We start from the raw sequence: 25,392 nt of genomic DNA on the forward strand, positions 1-25,392 counted from the left end.
TTGTCACTTTTTTTTAGAAAATGTTCTTATTATCTTTTTGCCAGAAAATATATATTTTTTATTATTTTCATTTAATGTCTTCAGAAATATCAAACATTATTTGTATAATTCATAAATTAAACATTCCTAAATAATTTAAATATAATTGTATCATGAGAATTTTCTGAACATATTCAAAAAATATTCCTTAAAAACTCATTATTGCAGCCATCAAAGGAAGTGGTTTCATTAATATAGTCTTAAATTGATGTGAATAAGTCTTACACGAAACAGCCTTATTATAGCAATCGTATTTTTGGTATTACCAGGATGCTATCATATAAACTTTTATTTTAAATAAAGTATTTTAAATAATAAGGAAGTAATTTTTCTTAAACCGTTATAAATTCACAAAATTATACAATAGAAGTCTATTTTTGAATAATTACATCCCTATAATCATATAATTTTGTTACCGTCGCTGTTTTTTATTAATATCTTAATTAAGGAATCTGAATTCATTTACATTCCCTGCATTCGTGGAATTTTCAGAATTCTGAGACCTCCATAAATTCCAAGTACTTCAAAATTATACAAAGAATTCAATGAATTCAGAGAATTCAGAAAGTTTGAAGGAATACAGGATAATGTATAGAATTCCTCAAAATAAAACCAAGAATATAACTACCAAATTTGGACAACCACCATCAAAAGCTTCTATTTTTATTTAAAAAATATCCTCCTTTAAAAAAAATTTCCTACAAAAAATCTTTGGACAAAAAGAAAAATGAGAAGACAACCAACCAACTCCCCTTCTCTTTTTATTATTATCAAGTCAAAATAAAAGAACATTTATAAATAATATTCACCATCAACCTGGGTTGGAGCAGTGTTGCGGAACGAACGTGTTATTTACATAAATAGCACGAGAATTCTGGATCAATCTGAAAAATCTCTATCCCATCCACACACTACTCCTTTCCCCTGCCGAGTGAGTCACGCCTACCCCGAAAGGGAAATGGCTTAATGGTGTAATAATAATAATAATAATAATAATAATAATAATAATAAAAACCAAACTTTCGGTACTCATATAGCACCCTTATCCATAATTATTATTTTAAAAGGGGGATCTTTTTTTAAATTACAATAGAATCATTTTATGTTAGTTGTCCAAATTTGGTCGTTGGATCCTTGGTTTTATTGTCAGGAATTCTATACATTAACTTGATTATTGGACGTTAAATAGAATTTTAAACTTGATTTAAATCCAGGAATTGTAGGAATTTAGAGAATTTCAGTGCGTTTAAGGAAAAAAAATCATTCCAAAAATTCTAAGTATTCAAGGATGTCAGGAAATTCATAGAATTTCAGATAGGGAATTTAAAGAATTTTAGAAATTCATAATATTACAGGAATTCACGGAATTTAGAATATCCAAGGCATTCATGAAATGTAGAATATTCAAATATTTCAGAGAATTCACAGATATCAGGGATTTTAGAGATTTCAAGGAATAAAAAAATTGTCAGGAATTCGGGGAATCTTCCAAATTTTCATATCTCTAAAAATAAAACTCTTAATTTTGTAACGCTTTAAATTTTTAAATGGTCCATTTTTAAAGTGTAAAACTGATTAATACTTAGAATTTAAAACATTTAATTTGTATAGCTTCTAAGTCTGAAAATGTACAACTTTCAAGTATTCCTCATTTGCAGGTTGGTTATCAAGATTTTGAATGATAATTTATTCAATTATTAAAAGTTTTTAATTTAAAATTGTTTAATTTCAAACGTTTGTTCAAGGAATTGCGTACGTTAGAAGTTAAAATTAATTATCTATCTAATCATTGGGTTTTAATCTGTTTAAACTATCAAATATATTTCTTTGCAAACGATACAATTTTGAAAGCTTTAAAAATTAAGCCAAACCATTCTCAATGTTTTGATATATGCTTCCTATTCAAGATTGTTTTGTTTAGAAGATTCTAGTCTGAAATAATGTAATGTTCAAAGTTTCAAACTAAAAACTGATCAAGAACTTGTAGAATTTTTTAATTTGCTGTTTTGATCGAGATTTAAAAAGGGGGTAGCCATAAAATTTGTATAATGTTGGAATAATTTTTTACTTTTTACTATAATGAGCTAAGAAGGTTAAAGGTGCCACTGATACCTGCAATTAAACAATCTTAATTTTACTAGATTTTAGCATATTAATTATTTTTATTCCAACTAATATCAGAAGTCAAAGGTTAAGGATTCTTCTTTATTCCACGCAAATTAAAGAAACTTATAAGTAAAAAGTCAAATATATTTATTTCGAAAACGTTAGTTACCAATATGTTAGAAATAATTCAGATTTTTTATTTTCTACACTTTAAATTTGAAAAAAGATCTAATACTGAGGGTATCAAATGTAAAGCTTTAATTTCTTTATTTGAAAATGTTGGAAAATTATTCAATTTAGAACATTTTTACTTAAAGCTTTCTACGAGAAATAAAACTCTTTAATTGTGCCTTTAACCTGAAATCCTTTACAGTTTGCATTTACACACAATTCGAAATAGTTTAATTTTGAGCATATTCTTCAATTTAACTCCATTGAACATCAAGATGTATAATTACTATCTAAATTTAAATGATTATTAAAAATGTTGAACACTTATTTTTACAACCTATTTATAATATTTATATTTTTACCGCCAAAAAATTACCGACACAGTCTATTATGAGTGATATGACTTTTGTGTTAGTCTGAATTTATAATTTATCAAAATTTAGTAGGTGAACCAATATTATGTTTTTAAAAATTATTATTTGAAAGTCAACATGCCATCACCTAAAGGATTTTGAAAAAGAAAATGCGCCTCTTCTCAGACAAAAAATGAAACAATAACGGAAGGAAATAAAATTCTTCAGATTGAAAAAAATTCAGAATAGAAATCTGGATGTTTTGAGATGAAAAAGCTCTAATAATTTATTTCCATTTGCAATTTTTTTACCGAATTCAATCCAAAATATTCTAAATTTTTCTATCTATACTTGTGTTCTATTTTAACATATTATTTCGTTTATTTTTGTTCAGCATTTTACACAATACTGTAATTAATTTAATCTGGTCGATATTAGGAACCTGTGGAATGCTTTACAGGTTCACGTGACCCCGAAAATGAATAAAAAACTATAATCTCTTGTTTTACCATATTTTAATCTTAACTTTCCTCTTCTTCTTCTTCTTCAGCATCTTGTAAATGATCCAGTTTAACATTCTTCGAACGATTGTCAGCTTCTGAATTGTCCTTTTTATGGATCTTCTTTATTGGCTTCTGACCAACTATATATTCTGGCATAACAACTTTACTGTTTCTGAATATTGCCTTTTTATCATTTTCTGGTGTGTCTGAAGAATCGGCTATTTTTCCTGTCGTATCATTCTTTGGTTTTCGGAACTGAATTTGAGAATTAGTTCTATTTTTCGACTTGAATAATACTGGCTCACCGATTTGCATTGATTCCTCTTCTTCTGAGGACCCGCAAGTAAGTTGTTTTCGAGACTTTAAATCATTTAGGAAGGAAAACGCTGCTTGGGCATTGCTCCTGTCAGACATGTCAGCATTGGAAACATCGCCGAGGCTATACTTTGTCCACTTATGAGGATTTTTATGGTGATCTGGAATGCTTCTAGGAATAGCACGGGATGGAGCAGGACACTCAGGTCGTTTAAAAATACTGTCTTTACCACGAAACTGGTCCATTTTTCGTTTACATTTCTGACTAATTCTAGAACGATGTCGTGGGTCTAGTTCCTGTGAAATACTCCTTAGGTTGGATTGTGTTGTATTTATTATTCTAAATTTGTTGCATTCTTTTTCAGCTAATGATAGTGATTCTGACAACGATGTGAATTTTTCCAAATTATTGCAACTTGCGAATGATAGTGGCAGAGCAGACATTTTTAGAAGTATTTTTAGAGATGCAGTGTCACGATAATAACACTTTTCTTGTGAGTAATAATTTTGTTATCACTCTCGTGCCAAGAAAAGGTTTAAAATTGCAGAAGATTCTGAAACGAAAATAGAGTGTGAGCAAAAAATAAAACGCAGACGGAATCAGTGCTGTTAATTTGAACAATAAAGGAACATTTTTTTATTTACTTGAAATATATGATGTTTATATTTTGTAAAGAGCACAAATAAACAATTTTATCAACAATCCCCTTACAATTGCAACCAAAAGAGTACATACATAGAGTAACGTATGTACCACGAAGTAACTACATATTTTTTTAGAGAACATAACCTATATTTTACAAGGAACGTATAAAATAAAGGGTAGTTAGGGATAAGATGATGTGAAGTTGCGCAGTAGATATGCACGCAATAATGAGGTATTTCAAGTTGTGATGTCACCTAGCAAGATGTCTGCACGCCGAGGCCCAAGCAATAATACAAATCAGGTACGCTCTCACGCTCGTTTTCAATACATTTTTTAAACTTTACTGTTATGTAGCCAAAATTGAACAGCATATGAGTAGGTATTTTTTCAATATAATTTTAATAAAAAAAACACAGTTTTTAAAAAATTTACTACATAGAAACATTAAACGTTGATTCCGTTCTAGAATACCTAAAATTTTTGTCCAATTGAAAAAGTTCATGAAGATAAATGGTAAATCTTGTTAAAAAAATATGCCCGCTGAGCGGGCATATTCTCATTGCGCGCTGCGCCTCGCGCCAATTTTGAATGCACCTGGGGCGCGCGGGCACGCTCTCGCACTCGTTTTCGTACGTGTAATGCGTACACTTTAACTACATTTTTTCAAATATTGTAAATATTATAACTTAAATCGAAAGCTGTGATTTAAATTTCTGAGGAATTACAGCCATAAATTGTAATTTAATTTTTTTATTTGATTTTAAAGTAGGTTCTTAAAGCACCTATGGCTTTGACGATTACATTCTCATTGATAAACTCGCGCTCGATAATTCTTGTCCGCTTGATCCGTTAAAAACCAGAGATCGAAAATTTGGACGATTACATTACACTCTCATGGATGAAAAATTTAACTGAGATAGTTTTTAAATATATTTGAAATCTAGTGAAAAAATTGAATGAAATTTCCTAATCTGTCAGAAAAATATTTTTGTCTTCTATTTGAAAATTTTCAAAAAATTTCAAAAATATGTGTGTGAATGAATATTCCGTTATGTTGGTCGGTCGACGACCGCTTAACGTAAGGTGTAAAAGAGTCTTAAGAGTCAGGCGGAAATTAATCAATCAAAATGTTTGGATCTAGATCAAATTAAAAGTATATAGGTTTCTGAGGTTGCTGATTTCAAATCTGATGTTGGATATTTTAAATTCAAAATGTCAGACAAGAATTATTAAAAATGTTCGAACCTTCATCAAGTTGATGATACTTAGGTTTTTGGGGTCGCTGAATCGAAATCTGGTGTTGGATTTTCAAAATAAAAAATGGCGGATCCAATATGGTGGACGTAAATTATTCGGATATTGATCAAATTTGTGATAATTCGATTTTTTGCGGTCACTGAATTGAAATCTTTATTTTAAAATTTCAAAATCACAAATCCAGTATTGCGGACCAAAATTAGAAAAAAATGTTTAGAATCTGAGAAGAAAAAGTCAATAGCAGAAAAATGTTGCTTTTTGAATGTCCTACAAGATTATGATAACAATTTTATGATTTTTTTTGAAAAATCAAAATTTCATATTTTGACAGCATACAAAATTATGAAAAATCCAAAATTACATTTTTCGGCCAAACTATGCAAAATACGGTAAAAGATAAAGACACAAAAATTGTGCATTTGAAAAAGATATCCAAATTTGTCATCAACCACTTTTTGATAGGATGTATAGTTTTGGCTCTAATGATGAAAAACATGATTAACAGTAAAAAACAAAAAACTCTGCCCGCTTCGTGGGGACATTCTAATCACAACTTTAGTCATTTAATTTCTTTTTCGTTTCATGTGCGGGTTTTCAAAAAATTTAATTAATAATGTGTTATTTTTTCATGTTAATACATTCTTATCAGAGAAGGTATTAGATTTGTGTAAAATTTGACCCCACCCCCCTTCCAGTTTTTTGTAAAAAAAATCACGTTTTGAGACCCCTTGAATCCGAAAAACAGGTTTTTACGAATGTGTGTGTCTGTCTGTCTATGAGCACAATGACTTTTGAACAAAATAATCTATTAGATTGGCCTTTAATACACTTTTAGTATTCTTGTAGATGGAAGTCAAAATTTCAGTCAATTACTGGTCAGTTTATTGAAATTATGCCTGAGAGATTTAACATACAGGTAATAATAATAGAATATCCATAATTTTTATTTCTATTTTAATTATCACGACACTCATTTATTTGTATCACTACTCCAATTTGCAATTTTCTTTTTTGACTATTTCGTACATAATTTTTTAAGAACTGTCACCACGTCTATCCTCTTTTAAGTCTTTACGTTTACAAGTACGTATTATGATCACACAGGTGCAAAATTTCGTAGAAAGAAGTATTTTATACTGATGAGGACCGTCGACGTACAGTCGAAACGTCTACCATATATGTACTGAGAATCTCTCCGACATAATTTCATTAAACTGACCAGCAATTGACTGAAGGTAGGAAAAAAATTATGAGACAAACATTATGCACCCAAAAACTATCTACAAATTTGTTATTAATTACTTTTTTATAGGACACACTTTTTAATAATGTTTTTTTAATATTATTGGTAGTTTCTATTGTAATCGTGAATAACAACATTAAAAATAAAAAAATTACATTTTTGGTAAAATGACACAAGATATAAGAGAAAGGTTGTTTAACTTAAAAAAATCTAAAAAATTTTTTGGAATACTTTCTTGATAAAACGCGTGGTTTTCGTTTTAATCGTAAAAAATAACATTATAAATAATGAAATTGACTGTTTGGAGAAACGGCACAAGAGAAATATAAAATATTCACAAGGGCGTATGTTCCAAAACGTAGCTAGAAAATTCCCTTCACCTATTTTTTTCATACGACAGGCCGTTTTTTTAAATTTTAGAATACCAAAATTTACCAGTTTTTTTAGTCTCCAAAAAGGCTTTTTTCTCATTTATATTTTCAAATTCAAAACATGAAAAATAAACAAAAATTATGATTCAAAGCATTAAAAGTATTTTTAAAAAAATACTGAAATGCACAATTTTCAATTAGTTAAAAAAATTTTAATTAAAAAATGAATTTGAAATTAATTAGGGAACAATTAAAGAACCTTCCAAAGAATTCGATCAAATGCCTCCAAATTTATGGTAAGTTTTAAAGACTTCAAGAACTAATAATAATTCAGGGTGAATTCAAAATGAATTGCAAAAAATATTTTCAAATTTTTTTAAACGGGACAATGAAATTTCGTCTGTTTTAAAACCAATGCAAATAACGAATTATAATAATATACATTTATAGGAATGATATAAAATTTCAGGGATAAACTCGAGTGCGAAGCACGAGATACGTGATGAGAATGTGTTCGTGAAAGCCGAAGGAGCTTTAACAAAAGAGAATTCACAATCATTAAATAATTATCGATACTTTTACCGAAGCGCGAGAACCAACAGTCACGCGCCCTAGGCGCGCTCAAACTTTCGAGCGCAGCGAGCCGCGCGCGACGATAATGTGCCTGCGAAGCGGGCAGATTTTTCGGTCTATATTTGTGTCACTGACAGTGAACGGGTTAATTTTGGTTAGAAATATCTGATTAGAAAACTCAATCTCCATTTTTTGTACTCTTAAAGAGAGCATCAAAGGCCGACTCGGCAAAATTTTAGACTTTTCGGAATCAGTGAGTGACGAAACGTAAAGATCCGTTGAAAACCAGAGATCGAAAATTTTGATAATTAAAATACACTCTCATGGATGAGAATGTAAACATTATTTTTCTCTATAAGTTTATTTAGTTATTAGTAGTCTTTAAACAATTTGAAGTTTCTTCATCAAAGAATATAGATTGCACTACAAGCTGCTGCAAATTAAATAAATTATGAAAATTTTGCAAAGATGCAAGATTTAAGAGAAAAGTGTCGTCAATTTTGCCATAATTCACCTAATATTCAAGGAGCCTTAAAATAAAAAACGTTTCTGGTAAAAAATAAAAAATACGTGTCTCATATTTTACCTACACTGTTAGAAAAATATGTACGAGGTTTAATATACATGCGTTTGAAGCAAATATGCACTACCGCTACTGAAATGTAACATACATTGGTGTACTGAATTTAATATACATCTGTATTAAATTTAATATACAGGTCAGCATAACAATGTGCGTGAAAACTCAACGTGCTTTAATTTCTTTAAATCTTGTCAAATATTCTCAATTAAATTAATAATCTAGAATTCGTTGACTGAATTGTTATTTATTATGAAAGTGCAATGTACGGGTAAAATTTTTTCCTAATTTCGCTCTAAATTGTCTAAATTTAAGGCGGAGGCAGTTAATTGTAGGTTAGGTCTGTTATTTGCTTAATTCAACTTTTCAATTTGAAATCCAACTTTATTTCTGATTGACAGGAAGAAGGTATCAGGTTTTATCATTTATAAGCGAAAATGACTGCTGAACTTATTTTGAATTTGTGAAAAATGGAATTATCTGATTTTTCTTGTAAGTGATTAAAATGAATGTATGTGAAATTTAATATAGTCGCCCTTAATGGCGATTTCATATGCTTGATATATTAATTTTAATACACATGGGTATATTAAATTTAATATTATTTTTAACAGTGTAGGAAAACAATATTTTCAGTCCCAAAAATGCAATGCCATCAACAGGGTCAAACTATCCGTTTTCATATGAAATCGGTCCTTCAAAAAGTGAAATGTAAAAACATAAGAATTCTATACCAAGTTTGGAATTAAAAAGTTCGCACTGATTTTCTTTCAGATTTTCTACAAAGCTTCTGTGCAAATATTTAGAGGAATATTACTGCGCTTGAAAATATTTATGAAATAAGAATGTATTGCAAGATAAATAAAAATTTACTCACTTGAAATATAAAATGATTCAAATTGAAATCTACTTGTATATAATAGAAACTGGGGTTTATTCTTCACACCTCGTACTAAACATTGTATTATATACATATTTACAAAACAAAAGTTATCTCAAAAATGCACCGGTTTGGTGTAAACACGTTTTCCACTCTTGTAGGCTGGGGAGTTTCTGATTCTTACGCCTCGAAGAGTTACAGACTTTCTCAAAAGAGCAGGCGTCCTTAAGAACAAACCTCTGCCTTCTGGCGTCCAGGCTCTTAGAGAAACTTGTTCTCCCTGCAGTGCTGTAATTGCCATCCAACCTGAAAATCAGCAAGAAATTAAGATAAAAATAAAAACATTAAGAGGATTTAGAAATTATTTTCTACTAGCAGTGAATGCAAGCGCGCGAAATATGCGTTCACATCCCTGTATTTTTATTTTCTATGAGATTAAAAATATAAAGAGTTTGAAAAATCTAGTATTAATACAAAAATTTTTAATATTCGAAGCTTTTCAAATTTTTGAATAATTAATCAATAATTTCCAATTAAAGGCGCTAGAAATTAAATAATTGCATATTCAAATTTCGAAAGTAGGACAATTTCAAAATGTTGAAAATTGAATAATTTCAGTTTAGAAATTTGAAACATGGATAATTTAACATTCAAAGGAATTGCAATTGTATTATTTCTGATTAGAAACGTTACAAATTGAAGAATTTGAAATGGTTTAAAATTGAAAAATTTTAGATCAGAAGTACTCAAAATTTCAAAGTTTTAGAACAAAATTTCAATAATAGGAAATTTTAAAAATTATGAAAATTGAATCATTAAACATTCACAGAATATGCAATTGTATTATTTCTAACCAGAAACTTCAAAATTGAATAATTAAAATTGAAAACTTTTAAACTTAAATAATTTCTTAATAAAAGCGATTAAAATTTGAAATTGAAAACTAAATTTAGTTACTTCAAAGTCAAAGCTTCTGAAATTCTAGAATTTTTTATTGTTAATACATACACAAAATTATTATTCATGGTTAAAATTGATCAGACAAATTTTTCTAAAATTAAAAAAATTCTCTGTCATTTTCACCTTTCAAAATGGAAATTTTTAAATTGTAAACCCATTAAATTGAATCAGAATTAAAAAAAGGTTAAAACGAAGTCATTTTTCATTGAACTTCGTTTATTACTGAAAATATTTTTAATTACCAATAATTGTGATATTAAGTCTGTTGTACATCCTAACTTTTTAAAATTTCAGTTATTTCAAGTGTTTTTGATTTTCTTATGGATAACAATTTTTTAAATTGTTGATTATACTTTTAAACATTTAACCATTACAATTTTAATTGCAAAATCAAGCCTAATGAAAGGGAAAATTACACATGTTCAAAATGAAAATTCAGAACTCTAAAGTTGTAACTATACAAAATTAAACAATATATTTAATTACTAAGATATCAGTTTCGAGGAATTCTGTTTTTATCTTATTTTATTTAAAAAAAAAAACAGTTTTTAATTTCTAATTCGTTTACTTTTCAACAGTTCATTCACAACTATTATTCACTCTTGAAATCTTCTAATAAAATTTTTTTTTTATTTTAAATGATTTATTTTTTTAAATCCTCAAACTGAAAATCTGACAATTTTAAGATATTACCTTGAAAATTTAATTTCGTATTTAATATTCTACGATTTGTAAGTATTAAAGATATAAGATAATTTCCTATGTTTGAAATTAAAAAAAAAAACCATTAAAAATATTTAAATCTAAACTGATTAAATTTAAAACTATCAAGGTTTTCAATATGAAATTCTGAAAGATTTAATAGTGAAATTGTGCTGACACTTTTAATATTTGAAACTGTAAGATCAATAAATCTGATATTGGAAGCCTTCAAAAGTAAAAAAATTTAGTTTCAAGGCCTCAAAAATTATACTGTTTTAGAATTGCGCATTCAAAACTATATTTAAGTCGAAATGATAGAAATGATGATAAATATTAATAATAAGTACCATGTTATGTGGTATCAAGTGACATTGAAACTTATTGGATACATTTTTTTATACTAAAATATGTGAATTGTGTCCAAAAAAAATCAGTAATTTTGAGTGTTAAAAATGGAAGAATTTAAATATTGTGAACCATTAAAGTATAGTCATTATAAAATCGTTGAAAATGATTTGCTTTCCAATGGAAAATTTCCAAAAACATATAATTTAAATTTGATGAGTTGAAAATTAAACAATTCCAAACTTCATTTAAAATCTGAAGCACTATGAATTTAGGATCGTGATACGAATTCGTTAAAAATGATTAATTTTCAAATTGTTTATTAAGAATTTTATAATTTAAAACTTTTAATCTAAAGTGCAAAATTAATAGCCCGAAAATCAACGATAAGGCATTTCCATACAAGTGGAACAACTTCAGGTTGAAGATAATTTTCTAAAAAGATATTGCAAAAAATTCGGAAATAAACGACATTTTTGAAAGCTCTTGGCGTCATTCCATAGTTTTTTTTCTAAATTGTTAAAATATTTTTGATGTAAAAAGGTCACAACGTTTCCAGAATATTTAAATATTTTTTTAAAATATTAAAAAACTATTATTTATCATATTTGAATAAATTTTCGTCATGTTTAGAAAAATATTGCTTTGAACTTTTTTAAATCATATGGTGAGTATGATCATTATTTGAAATGTTGAAATTTTACACCAAGTTTGAACCAAAGCTAAAATTTATGGAAAAAATTCTAAAAATATCTTAATAATTTAGCCAAATTATTATATAAAATAAAATTCTCCAAACATAATAAAATAATCACCAGCACTAGAAAGTATAACATCCGCAGCAGATTCGTCTTCGTAAAGTCCTAGGACTTCCATATCCTTTGATTGCAACTCGGGCCAAAGTTTCAGTCGTTCAGGATTGTTGATAGGAACACCGAAAGCCTCAGTTTCTAAAAGTTCACGATATATTTCATCTGCCCAAATCGTTTCACATATCGTTATGGGCAGTTCTTTGCTTGAAAAAACTGTAATCCTGCAAATTGAAAAGGATTTAAATAGTCTAAGGTTATTAAATAACGATTTTTTTAAATAAACAATTTCAAAATATTGCCCTCACGAGTTAAAAAAAAATGAATACCTTAAGAAGGATGGAACATTCAAACAATCGAGCCTGCCCATTCCAGCAAGAAAAATAGTTTGACCCCTGTGAAGGAGAAATGTCCTAGGGGAAATGATTGTCTTTGGCAAAGTCTTCATCAATTCATCAGTGGTCAAAAGATGCAATATTTGATCGGCTTGAACTGTACCGGGTGTGTCATAGCACCATCTCCCGAATTTAAAATAATCCGAGTTTTCGTCGACACCGAATTTTTTTCCCGTCATCAATTTATGAGACCCCACGGAAAAGTCTTCGCGAACTCCTCTCTTTCTTGGAACCTTGAAAGTTCTTCCGATTCTTCCTAAATTAAAGTTTTGTTTAATAATTTTTTATTAATTTAATAAATTATTATATTAAATTGAATCATGAATGAAATTTTGGTTGTAAAAAGCAAACCTTGGAGCGTAGCATACTGAATGTTTCTCGAAACATTTAGCTGATGTACGCGTAATCGTTGCTCAGCTACATTAGATTTCCTTTCGGCTTGGAGTCTCTGCGTTCTTTCAAAAAGTCGCCAAGGGGATGGATTGGTGATTGGAAATTTAAGCAGATTCAAAGTCGTTCCTGGCCATGGAGAAGTTGTTGCTCGTTGCATCAGATCAACTGCTTGAACTTTACAGTAATCTGACTGTATCAACGCATTGAATAATGAAGATTTTCCTACGTTTGTGCATCCGATGAGATACACATCTCCTAGAAAAGGGATTCAACGATTCGAAAAACACAGTCCAAAAATATCTCAAAGCATGGGAAATCGTGATATTTCACGAAAATATTGGAGCAATAGGGGAATCAATTCTTGTAAAAAAATCTAATGTAGGTAACACAGTTAATTCAATATGAAATACTTTAAATTTTCAAGATTTCAGGTGGAAATATATTGGATTTCTCACTGAAAAAGATTTTCTACCAAAACAGTTGAGTTTTCAAGCTCAAAAGTCGATTTATTTAAGAAACTATTGAGCTTGAAAACCGGAAAGATGAATTTTGAAATCAATAGTTGAATTTTCAACTAAATAGTAGAACTTTCAAAGAAAAAAAAAAGGATTTTTTGAAAAAACAGTTGAATTTTTAATCAAATAGTTGAATTTGCAACCAATGCAAAAGATGAAATTTCAACCAAATGGCTCAATTGAAAAAAATTAAATTTTAACCAAAAAAAGATGCATTTTTAACTAAATATTTGAATTGTCATGCCAAAAAGACGAATATTTTAAAAAGCAGTTGAATTTTTAACCAGAAAAGTTGAATTTTCAAACAAAAAAAAAGATTAAACTTTACCCAAAATGATACATTTTCAACCAAATAGTAGAATTTTTATGCAAACAAAAAAGAATGGTTTAGAAGATAGTTAAATTTTTAACCAGAAAGTTTCTTTTCAACCTATAAAGATGACTTTTCTACAAAAAAATATGAATTTTCAATCTAAAAAAGATGAATTCTCAAGGGAAAATATAATAGTTGATATTTCAAGCAAATAAGATCTTAATTTTACATAAACAGCAGTTGAATTAGCGAAGGAAGTTGTATTTTCAAGAAAATATGAAATATAAAATTAATTTTTGGTTTTAAAATTAATTAAAAACAGATAATTTTCAATAAAAAAGTTACATTTTCAACCAAAGAGATAAATCTTCAACCAAAAAAAGCATTTTAACACTGTGTTTCAACTTTCTATCAAGTATTTAAATACTGAAATAATTGATGTTGCATTAAAAAATATTTCAATGTTTAATAAAAAAGGTTTGAATTTAACCAAGAAAGACGAATTTTCAACAAAATAGATAAATCCTCAACCAAAACAGAATAATTGTCTACGAAAAAGCTGGAACCTTCAACAAAAACTGATACATTTTTAATAAAATTGTTGAAATTCCAACGTAATAATTTTCAACCAGAGATGAATTTTTAACTAAGATGATGAATATTTAACATCCAAAAAAGAATTGTTAACAAAGCAGTTCAATTTTCAACCGAGTAGTTGACATTACAACCAAAAATTCTTTAATGTTGAGTAAAAAAATAGTTCAGTTAATCCAAAACAGAGGAATTTAAAAAAAAATAGATGTGTCCTCCACCAAAACATAATAGCTTTCTTCAAAAGAGTTGATTTTTTAACCCACAATTACGACTTCATATCAAAATAGTTAAATTTTCCACCAAAGTAATTGTATTTTCAAGTAAAAAAAAAATTAATTTTCTACAAGATAGTTGAATTTCCAACAACAAATTTATGTTTCAAGCAAAAACGACAAATATACAACAAAACAGTTTAATTCTCAACCAAAACAAATTAATTTTCAGTCGAACTGTTGCAATTTTAACCTAAACAGATAAAATTTCTGCCAAAAGGGATGAATGTTCAACTACAAAAAAAAAACGAATTTTCAACAACATAATTAAATTTTCAATCAAGGAAATGAATCTCTAACCAATAGAATGAATTTTTTAAATATTAGTTCAAATTTCAATCAAGTACTTGAATATTAAATCAAAAGATATTTTTATTTGCAATAATAGTTAATTTTAATGAGAAATGAAAAAATTAACCAAAAAAGATGGTTTTTTAACAAAATGGTTCAATTTTACAACAAATAATTACATTTTTATCCAAATACTAGCATTTTGAACCAAATGAGATAAATTCGAAACTAACAATATAATATTAAACAACCAAAGAACGAATTTTCGACCAAAATAGATGTCTTTAAAAACAATGTGACTTTTTGACAAACTATTTGAATTTTCAAAAGATGAAAACTGAACCAAAAATATAATAGTAGAGTTTTCAACCAAAAAAAGAATTAAGTTTCAACCAAAAACGGTTGGATTCTCTTATTAGGTTCTATTAATTCAGTTCGAATTTATGCGAAAAACCCGAGAAAAAGGGGAAGCTTCTTGAAAATAGACTTCATTCTACAAGCATATAAATTCAAGTTTCAAAATGATTGATTCCAAAAAAAAAATCAAAATGATTTGGAAACGCTCTTATTTTTAATGAAGACTATACAAACCTCGATATTTCCACAAATTCTGTAGCTTATTAATAAGTTCCTCGACTCCATATCCAGATTTTGCCGAAACAAGTCCGACATGTTTGATATTCTTCTGTTTGATGCCTGTCTCACAAATCGCATTCAACAAAGATTGATTAACGTGATCAAGAAATCGCGGAGAATCCTGCGGCAGCAAATCAACCTTGTTACCGACAACGAAAACGGGAGTTCGACGGCCAATGAGAGAACTTATGTCGGGCCAAATGCTGCCCGGAAAATCCGTGAGGTCAACCATTAAAATGACCGCACACTTTTTTTCCTTGATGACACCTAGCAATTTTGGATACTCTTCCGGAGATACTTTGACATCGAGAGAGGTGTTGTAGTATTTCATAAAGTGGCATCGCTGACATATGAGGGATTGGAGTACGTCATTTCGCTGGCCTTTAAATAATTCCGAGGGCAGGTAACCAGGGATTTCGGAATCTTTGCAGTGAAGCAATGCACCGCATCCTCCACAGGGGATTGAACTGACTTTTGAATCTGGATCTGGTGTACCATAGCGTGCTTCCCAAGATTCTTCCTCAAATATGTCGTCGAATGTTTCATAATCAGTCATCCAAGTTGGTGGAACTTTGGATAAATCATCTCCCAATCGTACTTGAAGTTTGTCTTTAAAAATGCGTTTTCTATTAGAAAATTAAAATATATAAAAACTAGCACATTGCGGACGCTATTTACTTTTTCTTACAAAAAAAAACACTCGGTTCATTTTCCAATATGAATTTAAATGATTATATGATTTAAAAACGTTGTATATCATTTACAGAAGTTTCTTTATAATAGTTAGAAAACCCCAGTAAATCCAATATGAATGACACAATTTTTTTCATTTGCTTACAATTCTTTAAAATTAGCCGATTTTTTTTTTTATTAATAAAATATGTCTCGCTACACGTGGCATTATCTGATACCATACTATTTACATTCTTTTAACCTTAAAAAAAATCAAAAATACGTTTTCACGGTATTCCCGGATGAAATATTCTTCAAAGTAGAAACAAATACTATTTGAATTTGATTATAATTTTTTTAAAGATTTAATTTACCAAGTTTTCGGGACATATTTGTCACATAATTTATAAATCTATTACATTATTTTATTTTTAAAGTTCAGCAGTAAGAAAAATTTAACATTTATACGTGCATGATGAAACTGAGAAAAATTCAACATTTATCATGTGTGCGAGTTCCCTAATTTTTGTTTCAGAAAAAACCTTCGTAATTAAACAAGCTACCGTAATTAGTCAAATAAAGCATTGAAATTAATTGAGAAGTTAGAACGAATTTTATTTGTTTATAATAATTGTTGCTAATTTCATCAATATTTATGCAATAATGGTAAAATGATTTTTATTTTATAGAATGAACATATTTAACGAAACATGCAAAAAATTATGGCGATAGCTTGTACCGATCGGGAGAAATAAATTAATTACGAGAACAATGCTAAAAAAGTAAAATAACAATAACGATTCAAAAAAATTAAAATTTTGCAAAAATGTGTTAGGGCTATTTTATTTATGTAAAACTGTAGCTTATCACGCATTCCCGAAAAAATCACAACCCATAAAAAAAGTGGCCTACTTGACAAATTTTGACACAATGTAACACTTCATTTAATGAAGACAGATGCATACAACAGTATTTCAATTTATATTTGACATGAGTACAAGTAACTTTATAGTTAAATAACATTCAAAATGTTATTGTTATATAACATTCAAAATGTGATTTTTACAATAAATGAAAAAAAAAACACTTTTGTATATATTCATTGCATTATTGATTGCATAATGCATCATATTTATTGCATTATTGACATTATTCATTTAAATATTTTTTTTTTGAAGATACATTATTTTAGTTAAAAAAATATTCTGTTTGGTTTAACATTTATCTTCTTCAGTTAAAAAATCAGCTACCACGTTGATAATTTCTGTATTTTGTTGAATCTTTGTTCTTTGTAGTAGAATATTAATCATTTCTTTGGTTGCTAATTAAACAATTAGATTGAAAATTTATTTAAAAATAAAAAAAAAATGATTTAAAATTAATTTCTTTTGTTGAAATAATCTTTTTCGGTAGAAAGTTAAATTTTTTGATTAAAAATTAAGTCCACTGATTGAAAATTAGTTTTTGTAACTGAAAATTTAACTATTATTTTTTGGGTTAAAAATTCAAGTATTTTGGTATAAAATGCATATTTTTTGGTTGTAGATTTAACTTTATTGTTAACAATTCTTCTTTTTTGCTTTGAAAATTAGTCTGTTTTGCTTTAGGATTCAAATAATTTGTTAAAAATTCTTATTCTATGGTTTATTTCAACTCTTTCTTATTTAAAATAAAAATATATTCTTGCTGGAAATATAAAATATTACACTTTTTATTGAAAATTCATTACTTTGGTTATAAATATAACTGTTTTATTGAAAATTCTATTTTTCTTGGTTGAAAATTAATTGTTTTTACTTAAAATGAAATTCTTCCATTTATTGTTTAAAATGTATCTCTTTGAGTAAGTTTTGGGTTTAAAAAATAATTATTACAATTTAAATAATGCAATGAAAATGTTGAAAAATGTTAATTTTTTAACTGCTGCAAAAATAAAGCTTTTGACAGATATTCGACAATAAAGTTATTTTTGCTCATGTCACATTCAAATTTTAATTCTGCGGAATATGTCTCGCTTTGGCTAAAGAGTAAAATTTTACATTAGTAAAAATTAATTTTTTTTCAATTTTAAGGATACAAAATCTTAACAGGGTGTTCAACAGAGATCTACGATACAATTATCGTACATTTCCCGGAAAATTAAATCCGAGAGTTTAACTTCTATTCTTCGTCCTTTGTTGGAAAATTAAACAAACTCAAATCTTAAACGATTTTTATATAATACTGCTGTACGAAAGATAATATTAATTCATGTTTAACGGAACCCAGTTTTTAATAACTAATTTATAGTAACAATAAATAACGCTCATACATTTGAGAATCTATTTTTTTAAATTCGTTTAAAAGCATAAAAAATGTAAATGTATTACATTTTTTAAATACTGAGTTGTGTTTATGAGAAAGTATATTTATCGGACTGTGCTTAAAAAATATTTAGGATTTCTGAGGGATTTTTAGCTATCAAAATACACTACAAAAATCGGCAAGTATAAAGAATCAAAAACGGAAAGGAAACGTTTTTTCCACAGTCATTTTTTGATCTTAAATATTTTTTTCTAGCAAGCTTTAAAAATGACTTCAAATGCCTCCAAACTTCTTTAAGGCCAAATAAAAACTTAACAAAAACACTTTAAAAAGTTGAAAAAACAGATAAACAAATTGAGCATTTTTAAATTTTGCTATTTATCTGTATTTCATTCCTTCAACTTCAAATGTTTTCTGTGAGTATCTTCATTAGAGTTCCAAGGTATTCAAAAGATTTGTTTAAACTCATTTTAAAAAAATGTTGAAACTGCAAATGAAATATGGAACACTAGTTTTCTTTGCGCTTGGCAATTTTGGTTCATAATGATTTCTTATCAGTAAAATGCCCTGAGTCATGATCAAAACATGCCCTGAGTTGTTCAAAATATTTTTCAAAACCACGTGGAAAAAATTATAATCAAATGCACTGTATAGGCATTCAAAATATTGTTTATAATTAGCTAAAAAAAAAGATAATTTAAATAAGAAATACAAAACTCAGTGTTTTATTATAATTTTTTCAACTTCTTACCACTTTTTTCAGACTTTTCTTTTATTAATAAGAAATTACAAAGTATTTAAAGTAATTTTTTAAGCTACCTATCTAGAAAAAAATGGTCTGAACACCCATGAAAATTGAGCTGGATGAATATATTTTTTCTAATATACAGATCTATTTTCTAAAAAATGCAGTTAAATTTTTGATTCTCCAGCCATATCACATTTATATTAGTACATTTTTATCAATAAGAAGTTCATAATATAACAATAACAGGAAGACATTTTGTTCTCCTGAAACAATAAAAAAATTTGCATCTATGAAAATAATTAAAAATTATGAAAATAATAATTTTCTTAAAATTAACTAAATGAACTTCATATTATTTCGGTAAGTTCTTATTTTTTAGTTTCAATTTCTGTTTCACAAACTTTCCTTTCTTAATATCAAGCTTATATTTCATCACAGTTGCTAGAAAATCCCTTGCTATCAAATAAAATCTTTTTGCTGACCATTTAATTATTCTTCCTGACAGTTATAAATTTTCCTTTCAATTTAAAAAAAAAACATTATACCTAGGATATCAATAATGTTAATTCAAAAAAATATATTTCTAAATTTATCTTAAACACTTTTAGTGTCAACAGTTATAAAAACTTTCCCTGGCAAATATGCATTTCCTAACCTTCGGCAATCCTGATTCATTTCTCTAAATCGAGCTCTAAATCGTTTGAACTTTCTTAAATAATTTTGTACTTTTAGGGACAAAATTTCTTTAAAAATGGTAATTAAAAAAACAATGATTGTTTCCATCCTGCACCGTTTATGAAAAAAATCAACATTTTTGCTACAAAAATAAAATATCGCACATTTCCCTAATCAATCAATTTCCCGTACAATTCTCGCTTGTCCCGTATGTTGGACACCCTGAAAAAGATTTCAAAAAAGAGGAAATAGGGTAATTTTTTCACGAGAAGGGCGGAAAATAGATGAAATCAATAATTGAACTTTGCATACTTGAATTAAACTTTATCGAAAAGATCTCTTTTAGAACGCAGTATTTATATGAGTCTTCATAATCTGAATTTTCTACTTAATTAAGTATGCATGGAGATTATGCATGGAGATTATGCATGGAGATTATGCCGTCTTAATTATTAAAAAGTGGAAACACCTCACTTTTTATATGGAAAAAAGAAGAAATCAACATAGATTTTTATACAGATGTACGTAGTCTTCAGCGATTTTTCTTTTATCACCATAGTCAGTAAACACCAACGACTAATAATCACATACAAATGAAGTAATTTCCATTTTATTCTTTAACATATGTATTTTCCTTCTAGAATAATCTTTGAAAAGGACCTGAAATACAGGTTGAAACATGTCGGAAAATTTTTTATAATAAAAAAGTTTTCAACACCAAAAAAAGCGGTATAGGCCTTAACAAACATGATTTATTTATATTTAATTAATTTAGTATAGTTAAAGATTAAGTTGCTCAAGGCTCTATAGACTTTGAGGTACACATTCTCATCGCGACTCACGCGCTACGCGCTCGATTTCTGACACACATTTGAAAATGTATATTTTCTGAACAACCTTAAACTAAATAAAACACTAAAATCCTTTTTTCAAACATTTTTTTCCATTTCGCGCTTTATGCTAAGAATAGGATTTTCTTCATATTATTTATGGATAAAGCAAAATATTCTACAAGTTTTTTATATTTTGTATGTATCTCGCGACTTTTGGCGTAATATTACTTACGATAAATAAAAGCAAAATGACGAGTCCTATTGGACAAGGTTTAAAATATATGTTGTTTTGGGATTTTTCAAAAGCTATGATTTCTCTTTGAGACATTTTTTCGTATTTTGTGTCGTTTGTTTTGAAATCTGAATGTTGTGGTGTCAAATTTCGGACAACTATAATACTTTCTCAATCATAAATTACGAGAATGTAATAAATGATTACAAAATTATATCTCTTTTTTTGGATGAACAACTTTTTCCTATCAATTATTGTCAACCTTTTGTCGTTTTCCCACAAATTTTTCATTTTTACTTTTAATGTCATTTTTATTATTAAAACCAAAATTACGCACCATATCAAAAAGTGAGTTATAAAAAAATTTGCAGTTCTTATTCGGGTAAACAATTTGTATCAAATCATTTTTTTTTCTTCTTAACTTGTGTCTTTTTGCCACAATCTTTCTATGTTTTTACATTCAATGTTATTTTTCACGAATAAAACAAAAACTACGCGTCCTAAGAAGAAGTGATTAACAAATTTTTAGATATTTTTTGGGATCCCAATTTTTGTTTATTCATCTTTTTTCCTATCTTGCATAGTTTGACTACAAAATGGAAGTTTTTATTTTTCATTACTTTTTATGCAATCAAAAATAGAATTTTCGATTTTTCAAGAAAATACAAAAAGTTATTATGATCATTTTGTAGGGCAGTCAAAAAACAATGTTTTTCTTCTCTTGACTTTTTTCATATCGTGCATTGCTTGCCTTAAAATTTTGATTTTCGATTGATTTTTTAAATCTTACAAATTCTACAACTCTGATCATTTTCTTTTTATCGAAATAAAGTATTTAGATAAATTGTTTGGCTTTCTGATTAATCTGAATAGCCGGACATAAAATTTTTAAATCTAAAAAAAAAAAAACAATGATCCAAACAATTTTGAAAATGCTCTAACTTTTTATATTTGATCCAAAATGGCTCGTTAACTAACTCGTCTTTTTTTAGGGGTCTCGAAACGTAGAGATCCTTTGAAAAACTGTCGTTTCGAATTACGGACAATTCTTATACTTTCTCAATCATAAATGAGGAGAATGCAAAAGAAATCTTTTTATAAGAAATGTTTTATTTTTGAATAATATGGAGTGGTTTTGAATTACTTCTGCGTTTATATAATATATTGCTTCAAATTGGATATGCTTAGGTCGTTGGAAATCCATTCAGAATATTTTCTGTTGTACAAATTCCATCATTAATAATTAAATCGTGATACTTATAAGTATAATTAAATATTTCTTTCCAATATTTCTCATTTCGTTCTTAAGGGCCATCCATAAATTGTGTAAAAACTCTCTTTTTATGGGGGAGGAGGTTTGAATTAATTACTACCCGCAAAAAATTCCAAATATTTAAAGTTTATTGGGTCAAGAGATTTCAAAAGATTAGAAATAATTTAGGATATTTTCAAGAGTTTTAAGAAGTTTTCAAGAGTTTAAACAAAATTAAGGAATTTTAAAGGATTTTATCAAATTTCCGAGAATTTCAGTAATTTTAATGGATTTAAAAGGCTCTCAATAAGGTATGCATATGAATTACAGGAATTTCCAGGAATATCATCATATTTCACATAAGTTAACAGGATTTTAAAGGATATTGTAATATTTTAATGAAATTTCAAAGAATTTATTCAAAAGAAATAAGGGATTCCAAAGAATTTCAAAGATTTAAAGAGATTTTCAATATTATAAGGTATTTGCTCAATTTTTAAAAGAATTTAAAAGATTGTAGGATATTTCAAAAGATTTCAATGCATTTTTAAGAACTTTAAATAATTTCAAGAGGTTTCAAAAAGATTTCGAAGGATTAGAAATATTTCAAGGTATTTCAAGAAATATCATCGAATTCATTTAATTTTACGGGATTGTAAGAAATTTTATAATATTTAAATTAAATTTCAAAGATTTTACTTACAAGAACTAAGAGATTTTAAAGGGTTTCAAATATGTCCAAAGATTTTATCGAGTTTAAAAGATTTTCAGGTGTTTCAGAAAAATATTTGTAAAACAAAGGTTTTTTTACAATTTTTAAAATTGCTGCTACCCCCAAAATCATATAAATTATTTTATTTTATCGGGCTGTATACTACTTACTAAATATGCTAAACAAAGTTTAAAGTGGAAGTAAAAACGCCTAAAAAATATAGTCAAGTATTTTGATCTTTTAAATTGTTTTTACAAATTTAAACCTAAATGACTTAATAAAAGATTTGAGAAACTGGTATTATCTCATTTTATATTACATTTCAGTAGCGTTTATTACTAACGCAACCGTTTTTTGAAATGCTTATGTCAAATTTTTAGCTTATCGAAAACGATACAAAATTCATAAACAATATTAAATAATTGAAGATATACTTTCTATTTATAAAAAAATAATGTAAGTACTTGAATATGATACAGATGCATCTTATTCTTTTCATATGCGCATTAAGAGCATGCTCTATATTATAGCTGTATAAAAAATGTAATTTATCATTTAAATTGTTACATTCATTATAATAGATAATTATATAACTTGAAAATTAAATTAAATTGTCACTGCATATTATAGTTCTGAATAAGTAGAATAATTTTTTAGACATAACATGAATAATATACATTTCCAAATATCCTATATTTAAAGAAAAAAGGATAAGTTTTTCGAGAATATGGACAGAAAGGGGAATTTGACGAAAAACGGGAAACGCAGAACATTAATTTTAAGAACATCTTACCTTTGTTTTCTTGGCTTTCGTTTTCTGGATTCTGCATTGCCTCTAAATATTTTTCATATAGTACTTTAAATTTCTCATTTAAAATAGGTTCATCTTCAACTTCAGGTGTTTCTGTTACGTTTACACTTTTAAAAGCATCCCTGGCAGCATAGGGCATATAAATAGGTTTTGGAGCCTCTTCTTTTACTTCTGCTTTCGAATTTTCATATTTATCCTTGGAAGGCTCTTGATCATCAATTAAATACTTGGCGGCAATGCTTAAAGCAGGAGCACTCATAAGTTCTTGTTTCCTTCTCAAAGCTATCTTTCGTTCCATTTGAACCTCAATCCTTCTGTTTAGTTTGTATCCAAACTTTAATGATTTAGTCAATACGTAATCAGAATATAATAATTTGTCTTCCCACTTTTGCACTCGCGGATCAATTTTTTTACTTTCCAAAACCTTCTCATTTAAATTGATTAATTTATGAATAGTTGAAAATTCTAGCCTGCTTTGAAAGCCGATGATTTGTGAAAAACATAACCTAACTTTATACCGCCTCAGCATTTTGCTGTAAGTGAGGTCGGTAGAGTGTTTTACAACAGTGTATAACATTCTTCTTGCATTGAGCATTTTGTATTAATTATATTAAAAATATTTTCCAAAGTATGTTTGCCTCTTTTAAGCCGAACCGTGAAGGAAATTTTCGAGCTTTTTTGAAAGTTTAAAAAATTCAGAGATTTCGCGTAGAAAGATTTTAATCGTCATTATTTTTTAAAATTTGCAATCACGAAGTCAATATACGCACTTGTTGTGGAAAAGTAACAATAATATTCGATTACTGTCCACAAAAAAGTATTAAATAAAAAACGTTTGATGAAGTAAACGTGTTGTAACCTCCAAGTAAGCACTTTTACTTTTAATCTTTTAATCCATATTTACAACTGTAGAATGATTTCTATTCGCATATGTGAAAAGTATTAAAATGTATTCATTCCGTCGTCAATTTTCTGCAGAATGATAAAAAGAACCTTTTTTTATAAGTTGTAAATATTATCAGATTCAACTTCACACTCAGCAGTTATTAAAAAACTTCGATACATCAATCACTCGGTCGGTAAGGTGGCAACCATCATATCAAAAATAGAATTTGATCATAACAAGAATATTTTCTCAAATTTGGGTGTAGATTATATACCAATTAAAATTTGTTCACTTCTTTTTATTTTTCCAAACTTTTAGTTTGGCATATCATCTGGAATTAGCATGACCAAAGATCTTTGGCATGACCCACAAAAAATGTCGGTAGAGTAGAAATCGGATAAGAGTCACATGTCCTTGAAAGTTGAAATGCCGGGTTTAAAACAGGAAATGCACTACTTGAAAAATGACATCACTTAAAATCGTCGAATTTATTTTTACAATCATCAATAATCTACGAGTTCTTCTAAAAACTTTGTAAAGGTAAACCATTCAATCCGGAAATCAAAGTTTCGATCGCTGAGAATGGCGGTTAGAACAAATGCGCAATCAACAGTATATGAACTGTCAATAGCCTATGGAAAAGTGATGCTAGAGTCTTTGATCTAAGTTAAAACGTTATTATTTAATCCAGTGTTGACAGTGATTTTTTCTGCGCACGAGTTTTCACGGTTAAAATGATCAAAACAAAGTGTGTTAAATGAAATAGGTTCGCCCACCGGCCATCGTGCCGGCGCGCCCGGTGCCACCCAGTAATGGGCTGAAGGACTTTAGAGGAAGATGCCGCAAAATGGCTGGGTTAAAAAATGTGAGTTTTGATGGTTTTTATGCATGAGATACCCTGAATTTTAGCTTTGAAATGCTTCATATGTGACTTTCTTGAAAGAGATTATAGTTTTGTGTCAGAATTTATAATTATATGACGAATGATTATTTTGTGAACACGAG

General features: G+C 27.9%; 2 protein-coding genes across 3 annotated transcripts; both read right to left on the reverse strand.

Moving 5' to 3' along the window:
* Positions 1 to 3,025: 3,025 nt before the first annotated feature.
* LOC117170160 lies at positions 3,026 to 4,310 on the reverse strand. Of its 2 annotated transcripts, none has more exons than XM_033356723.1 (2): positions 4,224 to 4,310; positions 3,026 to 4,041 (listed from the first exon to the last, which is right to left on the reverse strand). In XM_033356723.1, the coding sequence occupies exon 2, from the start codon at positions 3,929 to 3,931 to the stop codon at positions 3,191 to 3,193; it is 741 nt and encodes a 246-aa protein (XP_033212614.1). In that variant the 5' UTR covers positions 3,932 to 4,041; positions 4,224 to 4,310; the 3' UTR covers positions 3,026 to 3,190. The 2 variants fall into 2 exon arrangements, with proteins under 2 accessions (XP_033212614.1, XP_033212613.1); XM_033356722.1 differs by having other exon boundaries at positions 4,133 to 4,271.
* Positions 4,311 to 9,072: 4,762 nt separating this feature from the next.
* On the reverse strand, positions 9,073 to 25,180 carry LOC117169496 (nitric oxide-associated protein 1). Its single transcript, XM_033355908.1, has 6 exons — positions 23,484 to 25,180; positions 15,218 to 15,871; positions 12,600 to 12,896; positions 12,183 to 12,504; positions 11,860 to 12,077; positions 9,073 to 9,343 (listed from the first exon to the last, which is right to left on the reverse strand). Exons 1-6 carry the CDS (start codon positions 24,094 to 24,096, stop codon positions 9,153 to 9,155), a joined length of 2,295 nt encoding a protein of 764 aa, XP_033211799.1. The 5' UTR covers positions 24,097 to 25,180; the 3' UTR covers positions 9,073 to 9,152.
* Between the last annotated feature and the right edge of the window lie 212 nt (positions 25,181 to 25,392).

Source organism: Belonocnema kinseyi, chromosome 3 (assembly GCF_010883055.1).
Source record: "Belonocnema kinseyi isolate 2016_QV_RU_SX_M_011 chromosome 3, B_treatae_v1, whole genome shotgun sequence".
Taxonomy (NCBI): Eukaryota; Metazoa; Arthropoda; class Insecta; order Hymenoptera; family Cynipidae; genus Belonocnema; species Belonocnema kinseyi.